At 33.5% G+C, this 17,696-nt stretch overlaps 1 protein-coding gene across 1 annotated transcript in view; it reads left to right on the forward strand.

Annotated features, from left to right (window-relative positions):
* LOC106872789 (uncharacterized) overlaps positions 1-17,696 on the forward strand; it is a 433,274-nt gene that overhangs the window by 415,504 nt on the left and 74 nt on the right. The window contains exons 21-24 of the mRNA XM_052969923.2: positions 3,417-3,488; positions 5,151-5,190; positions 12,482-12,573; positions 17,119-17,696. The exon at positions 17,119-17,696 is cut by the window's right edge and continues 74 nt beyond it. Coding sequence (XP_052825883.2) covers positions 3,417-3,488; positions 5,151-5,190; positions 12,482-12,573; positions 17,119-17,360 — 446 coding nt within the window. The 3' untranslated portion in view covers positions 17,361-17,696. The remainder of the gene's footprint in view (positions 1-3,416; positions 3,489-5,150; positions 5,191-12,481; positions 12,574-17,118) is intronic.

A 17,696-nucleotide genomic window follows, 5' to 3' on the forward strand; every position in this document is an offset into this window, starting at 1 on the left:
ACATTCATGTTTTTGTATGAAACTATGTGTTTGTGTAGATTTTTGTATATATTTGTTGTTATTAATAATAAAAATATATATGAATATGTGCGTATATATGCTTGGTTGGATGTATGTATGTTTATGTATGTATATGTTTATGTTTGTATATATACACGTGTGTGTATGTGTGTGTGTATGTATATATATATATGTGTGTGTATGTGCGTGTATATATGCATATATGTATATGTATATATATATATATATATGGATATATGTATATGTATATATATATATATGTGTGTGTGTGTGTTTGTACGTATGTGTATATATGTATGCATATATGTATTTATTCGAGTATATGTATGTTTGTGTGTGAGTATGTATGTGTGTATATATGCGCGTATACATGAGTATATATGACTATATACATTTATCTCAGCATTTTTTGTAGAAATACAAGATTAACCCCCCTTTACGATCACATTTTTTACATAACATTCCTCTCCAATTTTTATCGGATTTATATCATCTTATTATCTCCCAACTTTACACTCTGAATTTTCTTTCTTTTTTTCTTTTTTCTTTCCTTCTTTTCTTCCCTTCTTGTCCAACGTACTATGTGGTAGCGTCCCAATCTCCAATGGCTTTTTCAAATAAATTACGTTATAACCTTCTCCAACTATAGTTCTTATATTCGGTTAAAATGTCTTACGTTTAAGCTGGTTCCCATACATTTCCCTGAAGAGAAGATTACATTTTTAACACCGCCAATTCCTATGGAAGGTATAATTTGTAATCTTCGAAACATATGTTGGAAATAAAAGTATGCAGTTAACATATGCGTTTTACTCCATTCATTAAATTTATATATATATATATATATATATATATATATAGGCTTCTTTCAGTTTCCTTCTACCAAATCCACTCACAAAGCTTTGGTCAGCCCAAGGCTATAGTAGATGACAGTTAGTAGATGACAGGAACTGAACCCAGAAGCAAGCTTCTTACCACACAGCCACACCTGCACATATATGATGAGTTTCTTTCAGTTTCTGTCCACCAAATCCTCTCACAAGCTCTTGGTCAGCCCTGAGCCACAGCAGAAAATACTATATTAGAATGTCTACATTTGGATAAGAATATCAATCCCCAATGGTGGATTGGCAGAAACATTAGGGGTCAGGAAAAATACCTGTTGCATTTAGATATGGCCCTTTATATTCTGCGTACAAACACCTCTGATTTATACTTTCTTTCACCTTCCCAAGATTAATGAAATATAGTAACATTCAAGTCTTGCAAATGGTTTGATAATTCTACAGAGCATCGTAGATGTGAATGAAATTAAAATAGATGATGATAAATTTTGTGTCTTTCACAGAGCTTTTTAATTTTCTTGAATTAAATATGTCTTCATTCAGTTAGCAATTTCTTAGAATGCAGATGGCATCTCAAAATGATTTGAAATAGTTAATTGTTTTATCTCTTTGTGACTGTAATTTTAATGAAATGCCTTGCTTTAATTTTTAATATAATCAATAATTTCAAGTGATTTTGGGAAAAAACTTATTCATTATTTGAGCTGGTGTTTGGAATATAACAAAAGTCTCTTATATAAAATTATGACAGAAAGTTTTAATATAAATGTGAGGTTTTGTATCATAGAACCATAGTTTTGCTATTGTTGATGGTTTGGTAGGCAAAGGGTTAAAATAGCATACATGAAAATATCAAAGTGTAAAATACTATTTTAGTAACCTAAAATCAATAGTTTAGTCCACTCTACTGTAGTTCTTTGGTTTTTCATTAACCCCATGACAAAGGAATTTAAAATGATTGAGGAGAAACTTTGGGTACTATTGTTACTAATGATGGCAATGGTGATGATGATAATGGTTGTAGAGGCAATGATTATTTATGGAAAACAAATTGCAGCCAGTCATACTGGCTTGCTTTGGAATTGGTTTTCTTTTGACCCTATGAAAAGGGTACTTATTCTATTGACCCTGCAGAATTGTAAAGCTAATGCATCTCTAACATCGTATATCTTCTCTACCCAAACCGTCATACCTATTTATCTATCCTCTTCCTTCCACCTTTTTTTTTTTGTATCTCACTTTGCAGATGTTACTCTAAATACTATAAATAGTTTTTAAACTTTGGAACTTTTGGCCTACATGATTTCTCTTCTTGCTAACATGGAAACTGATAATCAATCAATGTCAATAGTGTAAGAGGTCTTGCAGAAGTCATGCTAACTGACTAACTTTGTATTTGAACAGATCCTGATTTGGTTACTAGAACATCTGTTTGATTCCACTACCATTAAATATCATCAGTTCCATCATTCTTACCTCAGTGCCAATTCGTATTGCTTAGTAATCATAAGAAAAAAGTAAAACAAATCTTCAATGAAATAACCTTGCTGTACATGTGACTACCAGGCCTCATTTACATATGGTCTTGGTGGTAGCAGCACTACTGCTGCTGGTGGGGACCATGACAATGATTGTTGCTGTTGTTGTTATTGAAGAGGTGGTGGTATAGGTCACAGTAGTAGCCAGGGAAACCTTATGGCTATAATTAATTTTGATGAAGAAACATATATTCTCTCAAAACATGCATAAGGTCTTTCTTATTGACTGTAGTTTGGCAGTTGGATTGTGTTGTGTAGTGTAGAGACTCAAGCCATGATATGGTGTGGAGAAGAATGTGGAAGCCTGGTCATGATGTTGTGTGGAGTGATGTGTGGAAGTCTTTTCATATTGTGTGGAAGTTGTAGCGTCAATGTCATAATATGGTGTGGAATAGTGTGTGTAGTGATGCGTGGAAGTCAAGGCTTTGATGTCATGATGTGTGGTGAGAAATGTGTAAATCTTGTCATGTTGTGTGGAAGTCATGGCATTGAGGTCATGACGTGTGGAGTGAAATGTGGAAGTGTTGTCATGTGCAGAGTGATGTGTAGAAGTTATAGCATTGATGTCACGACGTGTGGAGGAGAATGTTTGAAGTCTTGCACATATTGTGCAAAGTGTAATGTGAAAATCAGGCCATACTGTGTGAAGTGTGTTATAGCATAGTATAGTGTGACAGTACTGGCATGTTGTACAGGATGTAAAGTGGAGATCTGGACATGTGTGGGATATGATGTGATAATCATTATGTGGGTGGATTGTAACATTGTTCTTAGACCATGTTGTCCTAAGTGAATATGTTAGTTAGGATATATGGAGTTGTGTTTTTATTTTTTGTTTGTTTTGGTTTTTCCGTCTGAATAGTTTTCTTGTTAGAATATATTTTGAACCATAAATCAGATCTAATTCTGTAATGGTTTTTGTATTCATTCTTGATTTTGCTTTTTAACTCTATGGAAATATTTTTCCGTGAATTAAATGGATTCTATTTTTGTTTGTTCCATTTCTTTACAGATCTCTGCAATTTGGAAGTTCTCTACTTGGACAGAACCAAAATAACCAATGCATCTGCAGCTGTGTTTGAATGTAAGTATTTCCTTGTGACTTATCTATACTCAGTATTTTTAAAACATCCCTATCAAACCATTGTTTATTATTAAACAATGTTTATTATTAATGTCTGAAAAAGTGGCGAGTCAGCAGAAACATTATCCCATCAACAAAATACATAGTGACATTTCGTCTTTTTTGTCCTGAGTTCAAATGCTACCGGGGTCACCTTTGCTTTCATGTTTTCTGGGATGATAAAATAAGTAGCAGTTGAACACTTGGGTTGATGTAATTGACTTACCCTCTCCACTGAAATTGCTGGTCTTGTCCTTTCCTTATGATCTGAGTTCAAATTCTGCTGAGGCTGACTTTGCTTTATATCCTTTTGAGACCAATGGAATAGGTACCAGTTGAGCACTAGGGTTGATGTAACTGGCTAGCTCCCTCTCCACTAAAATTTCAGGCCTTGTGCCTATAGTAGAAAGGATTATTGATAAAAATTATGATGAAAATAATATTGGTTTCAAATTTTGTCACAAGGCCATCAACATCAGGGTAGGGGTGAGACAATTACATCAAACTCAGAACTCAAATTGGTACTTATTTTATCAACCCTGAAAGGATGAAAGACAAAGTTGACCTTGGTGGAATTTGAACTCAAAACATAAAGACAGATTAAGCATTTTGCCTGGCATGCTAATGATTCTACCAGCTTGCCGCTTTTATGAAGAAGATAATATTGGTGGTAGTCATGGCAACAACAGTATCTAGGTCAGCATTATTTTTATGTAGGCTTTCATTTTAAAGAGTTTAATAAGGTTGTGATTCTGAATACCTTTGACCTTTAGCATTTAAACTAGCCATATCAGGTTAAAACATTCTACCTGTTTTATGTTTAAACTGGCCAGCTCTACCCTCTCACACCTATCCTACAATGTTATTCTAAAAATAGACAGGTGCAGATGTGGCTGTTTGGTAAGAAGCTTGCTTCCTAATAACATGGTTCTGGATTCAGTCCTACTGTGTGGCAACTTGGACAAGTGTCTTCTACTACAGCCTTGGGCTGACCAAAGCCTTGTGAGTGGATTTGATAGAAGGAAACTGAAAGAAGCCTATGGTGTATGTATATATATATATATATATATATATATATATACACACACACGCACACACACACACACACACACACTTTTCTACTCTAGGCACAAGGCCTGAAATTCTGGGGGGAGTGGGTCAGTCAATTAGATCGACCCCAGCATGCAACATCCGAAAGGATGAAAGACAAAGTTGACCTCAGTGGAATCTGAACTCAGAATCTAAAGACAGACAAAATACCGCTGAGTACTGAGTATTTTGCCCGGCATGCGAACGTTTCCGCCAGTTCGCTGCCTTTATATATATATATATATATATATATATATATATATATATATATATATATATATATATATATATATATATATATATATATATATATATATATATATATATATATATATATATATATATATACATATATATACATATATATATATACATATATACACACACACAATTAATGTATTTATTTTCACTGCTCTTGTTTAGCAAGTGCTGTCTGAGAGTGACTATACAATATTTGAAAGCTGTCTGTATTTATTTATGTTTGTATGTTTATGTATATATGTGCATATACAACCTAATATTGTTTTCTTTCAGCATTCCCCAAACTGCTTGAACTAAGCCTTGCTTCAACCAGGTAATGTTATGTTCTTATTCTTTCTACTTTCAACATTTACTAATTACCAATATTTATCTTCATTACAATTTGGTATTGGCATGACTATGTGTTTAAGTAGTTTGTTTCACAGTTACATGACTTTGGGTTCATTTGTAATGCACAGCACCTGAGATTGGTGTCTTCTCTCATGGATATATGAATGGAGTTGGGTAGATGGAAATTGTGAGGAAACCTGTCTGATTGACAATATCAGTCATAGTTGGAAGATTCAATTCATTCCTAGGTTTAGCATTATTATCTAAACATTAGGGGCTGTTAGTTGGAATCCTTCTTATACAAACATCTGGAGTAACCTTTATTCTGAAGATAATTTGGAGTTGTGCCTTATTTCTCTCATCTCAATAGTTTCTCAGAGGCCCTGTGAAAGCTCACAGCATCATCATATTCACTGTACAGTTGCTCACACTTCTAGAAATAGCCATACTTTCCTCAATTAGACATTACCATCTTTACAAAGCTAGGAGTCCTGTGTATCCAGAATAATGCAATCCTGGCATAAAGCCACTCACCACATGCAGTGAAGGGGCACATGTAATCTGAATGCTAAAGAGTTAAATGAATGTTTTTCCTTCTACTCCTACACCATCTCAGTTCAGTAATCCCTTTCTTATCCTTCAACTCACCTCACCTCAGTTTTTCCCTCCACCTCACCCAAGCAAACAATTGCTTCTTCTCACTTCATTTCTCTTTCCTTCTACTTCTCTGACAAAATCTCTCCCTTCTATTTCTCTCCTTTCTATGTATGAAGTTCACACTTACTTGCATTCCTCATCAGTTGCAGCCAATCTTTCCATTTCCAAAGTTGTAAACGTCTGCTGTCTTTCCTTTATTCTCTTCTCAACATTTTCCAGAAGAAGGATTCTGACTGAAATGTTGGATTTTCCACTCCCAGTGTTAATTTCACTGTATTCTTTCAGTCAATTGTTCTAGAGAATTCAAGTCCTGTTTCACATATCCTTCCCTTGGCCAGTGTATCTATATATCTGTTCTGCTACTCTTCACTCCCATACATAATTGGACTCACCCTACCCCTTTATTCCATTACTACATCTACCCCCCCCCCAGTACTTGTTTTTCATTCATCATGTTCACATATATCTCATTTTTCTCCATTTTCACTTCTAACATAAAAGTAATAGAAATAAATTATCCACACAGTATTCATAAAGACCTGTTGAAATGCCACCTTTCAGAATTTCGTTTTGGGATCACCACTACTTTATTATCTCCCCTTCTTCCTAGCTTTCCTGTGAGACCCCTCTGTCCAGCATTTGCCATGATAGAGCACTAGCCACTAAACTTTTTTGTATTTTCTCGCCCTGTTTATTTCTGTGTTCCTGTCTATTGAAGAGCGTATGCTCAAAACATAAAAGACTTTCTCACTTCCCGAGCGTTAAACTAATACATCTTCGTCTTTTGTTGTTTTGTAATTTCTCACTATATATATATATATATATATATATATATATATATATATGTGTATGTCATATGCTTCTGTCATGCGAGACACAAACTCATGTGTTTAAATGCCACCAATTGAAAAATGGTGCAAACTTTTGTTCCAACTCTACATGCATGTATGCATACATATATACATATGTATATACATACATACATTATCATCATCATTCATCATTATTTAATGTCCACTTTCTATGCTGGCTATGACTGGACCATTGTGTGTGTGTGGATGTATACATATGCATATATATATATATATATATATATATATATATATATATATATGTTCGTATGTGTATGTATATATATATGCATATATATATAAATGTGTGTATATATATATCTATGTGTGTGTGTTTATATATGTATGTATATTTATATATGTATACATATGTGTGTGTGTGTATGTGTGTATTATCATTATGGCCTGTTAATACTATTAATTTCACATTTCCTGGTTAAGAGAGAGAAAGATAGAGAGAGAGTAACATTGATTGAAATAGATAGCTATATAGACAGCTTGAAGGTGGGATGAATGGATAGTTATAGAGATGGATATATAGAAAGACACAAGTAGTTCTAAACAAGCAAATTCCTTATCTAATTGTGGGAAGGAGTTGACAGTAATATTATGTTTCATGAAATAATTAGATAAACTAAACTATTAGTTTGGCAATAAAAGGTTGCTGAATAGAATAAACCTAAGTTAATTGGGGATGTTGTTAACAAATACTGACAGGTCATTTCTTGTTCCTATATTTCATTAGCAATCCTAAATTGTAACACTACCTGGTAATGTATGGGTATGTGTATATATGAGTGTGTGTGTGTTAATTTGGATTCATAGAATTCTGTGGTGATCACAGGAAGCTCCTATCATGGACCTGGCTATCATATCACACAGTAATCCAATATGGAAGAATATAATGCAGGGTTTTATGCAGCTGAAATCCAGGAGATCCATTGATGGAATTATTTCATGAGGAGTATATAAACCATGTGTGCATGTATATGATATACTACCACATGACTTGTAAAATAAATGAGATCTCAAAACAGGACTTTTGCTAGTAGTAAACATAACTCTTTTACCTAATACATGTATTGAATCCTTATTTAAACTAGGGTCTTCCTAGCGCCATTCTGGGTGCATTACACACTCACAGAGATAATATATCTATATATCATATATATCAGCGGCAACGGTAGCAGCAACAGCAGCACCAATGACTCACAACGATGACAACAGGTGCAACAACAGCAGCAACAGGCATAATGGCAACAGTAGCAGCAACAGCAACAACAACAGCAGCACCTGCAACAGCAGCAAGGTCAATGACATCATGCGCCCACAGTAGTACATGGGGTGCACTTGGAACTCTCTCATATAGCATATTTCCAATCATTTGGCCTCCTTCAGCATCCCGGAAAGGGGATATGTGACATTGCTGGCCAGCCATATCTGGCAATTACGAAACGAAGAGATTCCATACTCAATTGCATGGAAAATACTTGAGAACCCAGGCCCCTACATCAGCGGGATGAAATGGTGCAAGTTATGCATTGCTGAATGCACGAGGATCCTTAAGGACTTGCTCATGCCAGGGGGAATCTTGAACTCCAGGACGGAGATTTTCAGACAATGCTTGCATTTAGAAAATTCCTGCTGGCTTTTTGGGATCCGCATGGCTGCACCACAGCTGGAAACCATAGCCAAGGCTGAAGGGAGACAATTGTTTATCTTTGTGGTGCTTTGGTGACTGCAAGATAACAGCACGACTGAAGATTGATAGACAATGGCAAAGCGAGATAATCACCTAGGGTTTTACCCTTAAACACGAGGCTTTTCTCCACTTTATATTTTAAAGAGGTCTCAAGCCAGCATGTCTGGGATTTAAAGATACAATGTAAGACTAAACCTCTTATGAGTGAGAAACCCAGGGTAGCCACATAAACTGGCCTACTCCACTATAATTATATATATATATATATATATATATATATATATATATATATATATATATATAGGTATATATTAAGGTATGTGGTTTATATTAAGGTTTTTATAGTTAGTTGTAACTGAAAGATGTTTTAAGAACAATTTTGATTGATTAAATTATGTGAAGGCACATAGTTCAGTGATTACAGCATCAGCCTCACAATCCTGAGGTAGTGAGTTTGATTTCTGGACCAGGCTGTGTGTGGTGTTCTTGAGCAAGACACTTTATTTCACATTGCTCCAGTTCACTCAACTGTAGAAATGAGTTGCGAAGTTACTGGTGCCAAATTGTATTGGCCTTTCCCTTGGTGAACATTGGTAACATGGAGAGGGGAGGTTGGTATGCATGGACAACAGCTGGTCTTCCATAAATAACCTTGCCCAGACTTGTGCCTCGGAGGGTAACTCTCTATGTGCCAATTCATGGTCATTCATGACCAAAGTGAGTTCTTAATAGATAGATAGATAGATAGATAGATAGATAGATATCATTTTTATACAAGAATGTTGTTGAAAGTGACTTCAAAGTTTTGGCAGCTAAGCCATCATCGGATTGTGATACATTAGAGTTAGTCTTGGCTTTTAACTCTGTTGAATTAAAATCATCTTTGGGTGTGTGGGTTTGAAAGGGTGGTAATAAGGTTTTTATAGTTGATTATTATTGAAAGGTGTTTTAAGAAAAAATTTGATTGATTAAATTTGGTTTAATTTTGATTGTTTAAAATTTTTTCAGGTATGTAGAAATTTGTATACAAGGTAGGCACAAGGTCTGATGGTAGTTTTGTTGCTTTTGGTATTATTGGATTTAATCCTTTTACTTTGACAATGTAAATGTCAAAGGTACAAATGCACACACCCAAAGATGATTTTAACCTTTCGCACTCTGTAGGTGCATTAGGTCACCATAGAGTTTTCTTCCCTGTAGTAACAGGGCAGTGGCATGGGAAATATGTTTTTGAAAAATTCAGTGTGCTAAAAGGTAACTCAATAAAGACAATATAAAGGCAAGACTAACTAATGCATCACACTCTAGCAATGGCCAAAACATCAAAGTCACTGTGAGCAACAATCTTGTATAAGAATAATAAATTTGTACTCGACAAAAGTATGGAGTAACCCATCAGATTAATGTAAAATTGTTTCTATTATAACAATATAAAAACAAACATTGATATGTGTGTGTGTGTGTGTCTCCTTAACATTATCTGGTCATAAATAAATTTGATTACTTGTTTCTGCAGGCGAAAGTTGGCAACAAGAAGGGAACATGAGTGTGGAAAATGTGCCTCATAGAATTCTATCTGACCCATGTAAGGGTCAACAAATTAACCATCTTATAATCTATCTGTCTCTGTGTCTACTCACTTATATATATGTATGTGTGTGTGTGTGTGTGTTTGTGTGTGTGTATACTGGCGGTATCCCAGCATGGTCACAGCCTCAAGAATATATATATACGTATATATTTATGCATACACTTATATATATATATATAATTAACATAATAGGGTAAAAATTTGATATTAATTAATATTAATTCAATACCAGGAAACCAGCACATTAAAAGAACCAGAAGATTCAGAAAAATTTTTCTGAGATCCTAAAAGGATTATAGTACATGTGTATATAAAAGAGACCACTAAAGTGGACTGTTAATGTGCTAGAAGAAGATCACTTAAAAATTCTCAAAGAAAGATTCAGCAGAGCAAAATCAGGCGGGCGAGACTAGTGAAAATTGTAAATACCTCGGTTATCTGTAGACCATGGTTTCAAAATCAACACTTTCTTAACGAAAGTATGTTTTTCTTCAGTACAGTCCGCCAACACAATCATAATCCAACAGAATATCATGCTAGTTGTCTCCAACAAGTGAAAATGTGCATGTGATTCTATCAATTATAAAGAGTAAAATTCAAAAGTCTTAGTTTTGGTGCGCTAAATCCGGAAATATCTCTGCAGAAAATAATTTCTGCTTTGAATTTACCAACTTTGAGAAATGTGATTATGGTTAATTAACATAATAGGGTAACCATGGTCTACAGATAACCGAGGTATTTATAATTTTCACTAGTCTTGCCTGCCTGTTTTTGCTCCGCTGAATCTTTCTTTGAGAATTTTTAAGTGATCTTCAAGCACATTAACAGTTCACTTTAGTGGTCACTTTTATATACACACACACATACACACACACACACACACACACACACACACACACACACACACACACATATATATATATATATATATATATACACACACACACATATATGTACACTTATATATATATATATATATATATTAAAAAGTCAATAAAAGAAAATGGAGAAGAAAAAATATAAAAGATGCTTGGTTCATTTTATTAGTATCATAATTGAAAAAGTAATGCAAATTAAAAGATATACCTATAAGAACAAGTATAAAAGAAACCAAATCAACAAAACAACCCAAAAATATTCCTCCAAAATTCTACATATGTTTCAGTCCAACAATATGTTTGAATCATCAATAATTGTAACTTTTATAGATGTGATAAACGATATATTGTTAAATCTCTTCAGGAAAAATGAGTATATTTTCTGTCTTGAATTACGAAATGATTTATTTGAGAGCCATGTTTAGGAATTTTCAAATGTAAACAAACTACTTATTAGGACGCAGAGTTTATGTGATTAAAAATTTATTGTTTAAAATTTAGCTAATATTGAATATTGAAGTTCTGCTAAAACAGCAAATTCATTTGAAAAATATATCTAATTACTATATTTGAATTTAGATTTAGATATATTTATTTATAAAAGTTTATGTGAGGGAGATGGTAGAAAGACGGATGTAACTTATCATAAGGGTGTAATATACAAAGAATTAGATTGGGAAGCCTAAATAAAGATTGGATGAATAAGATTGGTGTCATTTAGGATTAAATTGTTTAGGATATATTTTCCAGTGTCCTAAGAAAAAATATTTTGTATTTAAGATATTAGTTATACGAACAACTATATTGTACTCACTTATGAGAAGCTAGAGAAAATGAAATAAAAAAGCTGGTGTTACAAGAAGATAGATACAAATATAACATGAGTGTAATGTATTGTACGATAATTTTATGAGAAGTTGTACAGTGAAAAGTATAACATTGGTGTCATTTAGGATTAAATTGGTTAGGATATAATTTCCAGTGTTCTAAGACAAAAAATATTCGGTATTAGTTATTTTGAAAAAAGAAAAAACTATATTGTATTCACAAAATGCAAGAGAAATTAAAAACTGGTGTTACAGGATAAATTCCCAAGGACAAAATTTGAGCTACTAGTAATCTCGCTTTTTTTATATATGGTTAATCATTTCATTTTTCATTTTAAAAATGTAAAATAGCTTGTGTTTCCCTAGGAATTGAACATGACATCAATGCTTACATAAAAAGGACCTATGTGTGTTGCTCTTTTCTGTAATTTAAAGCGTTTGGATTTGTTTACAAATTTATAAATATATATATATATACATATATATATTTATACACATCACCATCATCATTGTTTAAGTGCTGGTGTTGATATGATACACTAAAATTCTCTCAAAGTTGTATTCTAAAATGACCATAGTTCAATGCCTGAAATCAATATAAAAATATAAAGAAAGAAAGTAATAAAAGAATTGTCTTTTTCCTTGCCATAATATGAAGAATTACATAACAAGTACGAAGTGTCATCTGACTGAATATGGATGCTGAATCAAGTACATTTTCATAAAAACAGTGTTATTACATTGTTATATTTTAAATCTCATTCACAGAATTTCAAGCCGGTTTTTGAAGAGTCAACACATGAACAGCTGTGTCCAACTAGAGAGACTGAATCTAAGTAAAACCAGAATTGATGACACAGGTCAGTGCTAAGTTCTCTTTCTTTTGAATGTGAAAATAATTCTTTTATTTGTCTTTGTTGTATTTAGTGTGAGGAATTTCCTTGAGGGAGGGTAGAACCTGACATGTCTTTTCCTTGTCTTTGTCAGTTTGTTTAAAATACTTTCCTCTGGTGCTGTTTCTGCTATCAGAATAAAATAAGATAAGGAACTTTTGTAGAAGAGGAGAAAGAGAATTTGAAGCAGAAGTTTAATGGTAATGTTGTCATTGCTAGTGTTCCAATAAGTTTTGACTCTGATCTCCTCTGAAGTCTACGCCTTGTGGATTGGCAGTCATCAGAGTATCAGGAAAAATACCTTCTGGTATGTTTGTTCCGATTCATTACATTTTGAGTTCAAATTCTGCCAAGATCAATTTTGTTCTTCATCTTTTTTCTTTTTAGACTTGATAAATAAAATACTGATCAAGTGCTAGGGGCAACTTAATCAACTATATTCCTCTCCAGTTTTGTGCCTTTGTTTGAAATTATTACACTGTATAACACAATTTTTATCCTTGACTAGCAACTGTTATTTCCTATTTGTTTACTCCAAAAAGTTTGAAAAATGCATATATTTCCTTCAAACTCTGCTTTTGTTACATTTATTCAAACCCCAAAGAATCTCTCTTAACACGTAGCTATGATGCTCCCCCACTACTCCTGTTCATGATCAGAGGTTCACAATTTGTCAGCCAATAAAGGTTATGCTCAAGTGGTTAAGTTCGAACAACTGACAAGCAAATCTGTGGTATTGAGCAGAATATTTGCTATAATGTATTTCTGCTTCAGCAATTCAGCACTGAATCTGTCTGAAATGTAATGGAAAATAGGTCAGTTTTAAAGTATTGATGTTCAGGTTACAAAAGCAAAGTTTGAAGGGACTAGGAGTAATTTCCTTCGATTTCTAGATAGAAGCAAACAGGAAATAACACTTACTGACTGAAGACAAAAAATAAAGAAAAAAAAGAAAAATTAAGATTTTGCTACACATTTTTTATTATTGTTATTTTTAAACAGTATTTTGGCCAAACACATAAAGTTTTGGACAAAGTGCCTCATGGTATTTAGTTATGGTGCTTCATGTTCAGTGCTTAAATTCCACCAAGTTCAGCTTTCTGTCTCACATCCCCCATCAACACATACACACATGTCCATGTCCATTTCCTCTCTCTTTCACTTTATGCTGACTTCAAACAAAGTGTACATTTCAATCCACAAAAATAAATAAAATTTTTTTACAGAATTTACTGAACACTGTACTTTAACAGTTGTTATGTTTGAGAGTTCTGCGAGTTATAATGAAACATAGCTGAAATTTATCAAATTTATTAGTCAATTTTCAATAAAGTAAAATATTAAATTATTAATTGACACATTATTAATTAAACATAATAGTATAGCCTGGAAAAAATACAGATTACATAGAAAAATGCGAGCAAGAGAAATAATATTCTTAAGGTTATAAACCTGGAAAAGTACAGGACAAGTTGGAAAAGTTGGAAATGTTCAGGACAAGTTATTACATCTGGTAAAAGTACAGAACAAGAAAATTTTTACTTAAAACATTGTAGCTAAGGATAAAATTTGAATATTAAAAATTATTTGATTTTAATTTACAAAATAACATAATTAAAAATGGTACCATCATTTTGTGAAAATATCGACACACTAGAATACTTAAAAAATGAGACCCAGAATTACCAATATAGCTAAAGTTTTATGCAAAGTAGAATAGTATATATTGTAGGCAAATTCATTATGTAAAAAAATAGGCATTGGGTCGAGACTAAAAATGAGAAGACTTGGCGATAGCTTAGGCAATAACTCCTGCAAATTTTACCATGAATTCATTGTTATAGGTAGATTTTACTGTAATATATAACTAATTTTTGTATTATGTACTACTATGTTTTTTATAACTTATTTTCAAATTTCTAATTATTAATTGATAACTTATTTTCAAATTTCTAATTATTAATTGATAATTTATTTTCAAATTTTTAATTATTAATTGATAATTTAAAAAAAAAATGAATTCTTTTAAAGTGCAAAGATTATTTTAATTGAGTTATTTAAAATTTTTAATACAAGTAACAGGTAATAACAAATACAAGTAATAACTTGTAATAAAATTTTTTGTTTTAATAAAAGCTAATATTTTCTAAATCTAAATATTCTATTTGAAATTATATCCTTAGCTGCAATATTTTAAGCAAAAATTTTCTTGTTCTGTACTTTACCAGATGTAATAACTTGTCCTGAATTTTTCCAGGTTTATAATCTTAAGAATATTATTTCTCTTGCTTGCATTTTTCTATATAATTACGTTATGTGTTAAGCTGGCAGAATTGTTAGCATGTCAGGCAAAACACTTAGTGGCATTTCAAGGTTAACTTTGCCTTTCATCCTTTTGGGGTCTATAAATCATGTGTTAAGCTGGCAGAATCATTAACATGCTAGGCAAAATGCTTAACAACATTTCATCCATCTTGATGTTCTGAGTGCAAATACTATCAAGGTTGACTTTACCTTTCATCCTTTTGGGGTTGATGAAATAAGTACCAGTTGAACACTGGGATTGATGTCATTGATTTACCCCTTCCCCCGAAAAGTACTGGCCTTGTGCCAAAATGTGAAACCATTGTCATGTGTTAAGGTGGTGAGCTTGCAGAATTGTTAGCATGCTGGACAAAATGCTACCCAAGCATTTTGTCTGTCTATACATTCTGAGTTCAAATTCTACTGATGTCAACATTGTCTTTCTTCCTATTAGGGGTCAGTGAAATAAGTACTGGCTGAGCACTGGGTTTGATGTAATTGACTAGCCCCTCCCAACAAAATTTCAGGCCTTGTGTTTATAGTAGAAAGGATTATTTTGTCATGTTGTTTAGTTATGTCATTTATATTCTGAGTTCAAAACCTGCCAGGGTTGAATGAGCTTTTGATTCTTCCATTGTCAATAAAATGAATATCAGTCATGTACTGGAGTTTGTTTAGCTAACTCTGCCCTCTCCCCAAGGTTGTGACTTTGTGCTACTATAAAGACCATAACCACCATCATGATCATTTTTTAAAATATTTTTATTATGTGCATCTAGTGCTCAACCATATTTTCTCTTCTATGTGCCTAGGGTACATGAAATGTGTGTGCAGTAATTATTTTTATTGTCATTATTATCTAAATAATAATTAATTTAGGGGCTAAAATTACAGAAGAATTCATGTCACTGAAACATGGGAATTTAAGCATTTTGGCACTTAATATTGTAAAAGTGTATCTGATGAAACAAATTGCATAAAACATGTCTCTTGTTTTTAGAATGGGCCTCAAGAGTACCATATTCTACCTGACCTTAAATAGCAATCATCATAAAATCATTAGACTAATTCTTGTCAGAACTAACACAGAAACTACACTCTTTGTTGTTAATGCCTTTAATAGTCAATGTGATAACTATATTCAACTTCATTAATTCTTCTTAGAAATCATACAATAACTACACTCACATTCATTGTTTCTTGACAAAGAATGTCAGGACTACACTCCTCTTCATTATTTCTTGCTGTAGCGAATGCAAAAATTACATTCACAATAATTAACCCTTTGGCATTTAATCCAGCCATATCTGGCCCAAATATTCTCCCTGTTTTAAGTTAAAATTGACCAGATCCAAACTCTCACACCTACTTTACAATGTCATTCTAAAAATATACAAACACACCATTGAAATCTTGAAGCTACAAAATAATGTGTGATTACATGTTTAGGTTATCTCTATAGAAAATCTATAGAAAATCTGTAAAGGGTAAAGACCCTCTTCGCTCATGAATGACCATGAGATTGCACCTAGTTACCTTTCAAAGCACAAGTCTGGGCAGTGTTGTTTGTGGAAGACTAGCAGTCACCCCTCTCTATGCCAGTCACCAGCCTCCCCTCTCTATGCCACCAATGTTATCCAAGGGAAAGGCAAAGGCAAAGGCCAATACAGCTCAGCACCAGTGATGCTGCAACTCATTTCTACAAATGAGTGAACTGGAGCGATGTGAAATAAAGTGTATGTTAGACTGCGACAGCATGAAAGGTGAAAATAGGAACCTCTGGCCTTTGATGTGTCATCTGATAATGTCCTTATAGATTCCTTTATTGACCATCTGGTACCTTCTTTAATGACTGATACCCTTCTTGCTCACCTCTTGATTGGCCAATCCATACTCTCTCTACATGATTATCTGGTAGGTAGTCTCCATCATGACTCATCTTGTAGCTGCCTTATAGAGCTCTTGATTGTCATTTGGTACTCTCACTACTGGATTCTTGATTGGTCATCTGATAGCCACCCTACTCATTCCTTGACTGGTCATCTTGAACCTTCCTTACTGATCCTTTGATTTACGAGCTGCCATTCTCCCTACTGGCCACTTAATTTGTCATTTAGTACTTTCCCTACTGTCTTGTTCCTCTATGATATCTTTTTTTTTTTTTGAATACCAATATCTATAACAAATGTATTTATTGTTTTTCACCAGGTCTGGTCTGCCTGCATTTGCCACTCCTGTCTCTCCTCAACTTGGATGGTACCCGAGTGCGTCCCACTGCAGTCTCTGAGCTGAAAGGATGTCCCAAATTACAACGGGTTACTCTAAACAACCTGGTCACCGTTAGCACCAATGAAGAGGTTGCTGCTGACAGTGAGGAAGATCAGCAACAGCAGCAGCAGCAGCCTGAACAACAGCAGGAGCAGCAGCAACAGGAGGCAGGCGAGCAATAACATCTACTGTAGCAACAACAACAACAGCAGCAACTAACAGTTGCACAGAACAACGATAACAACAACAGCAACATCAACAGAAATAACAGTATTGTGAAAACAAATTCAACAAAAGAACATCACTGGAAGCAGTAACAAGCACAACAACAACAACAACAACAAAAAATTATCACAACAATATCTTCAACAACAACAATAACAGCTGCAAAGGAACGATGACAGCAACAACAAAAGCAGTAACAGTCGGATTAACACCCAAAATAAATTTTAAAAGACACATTTAGCAACAAGATTTAACAAAAAGCAATTACATCTTTCACCTCCATTTCCACAATA

Source organism: Octopus bimaculoides, chromosome 1 (assembly GCF_046866305.1).
Source record: "Octopus bimaculoides isolate indiv1 chromosome 1, ASM4686630v1, whole genome shotgun sequence".
NCBI classification, from domain to species: Eukaryota; Metazoa; Mollusca; class Cephalopoda; order Octopoda; family Octopodidae; genus Octopus; species Octopus bimaculoides.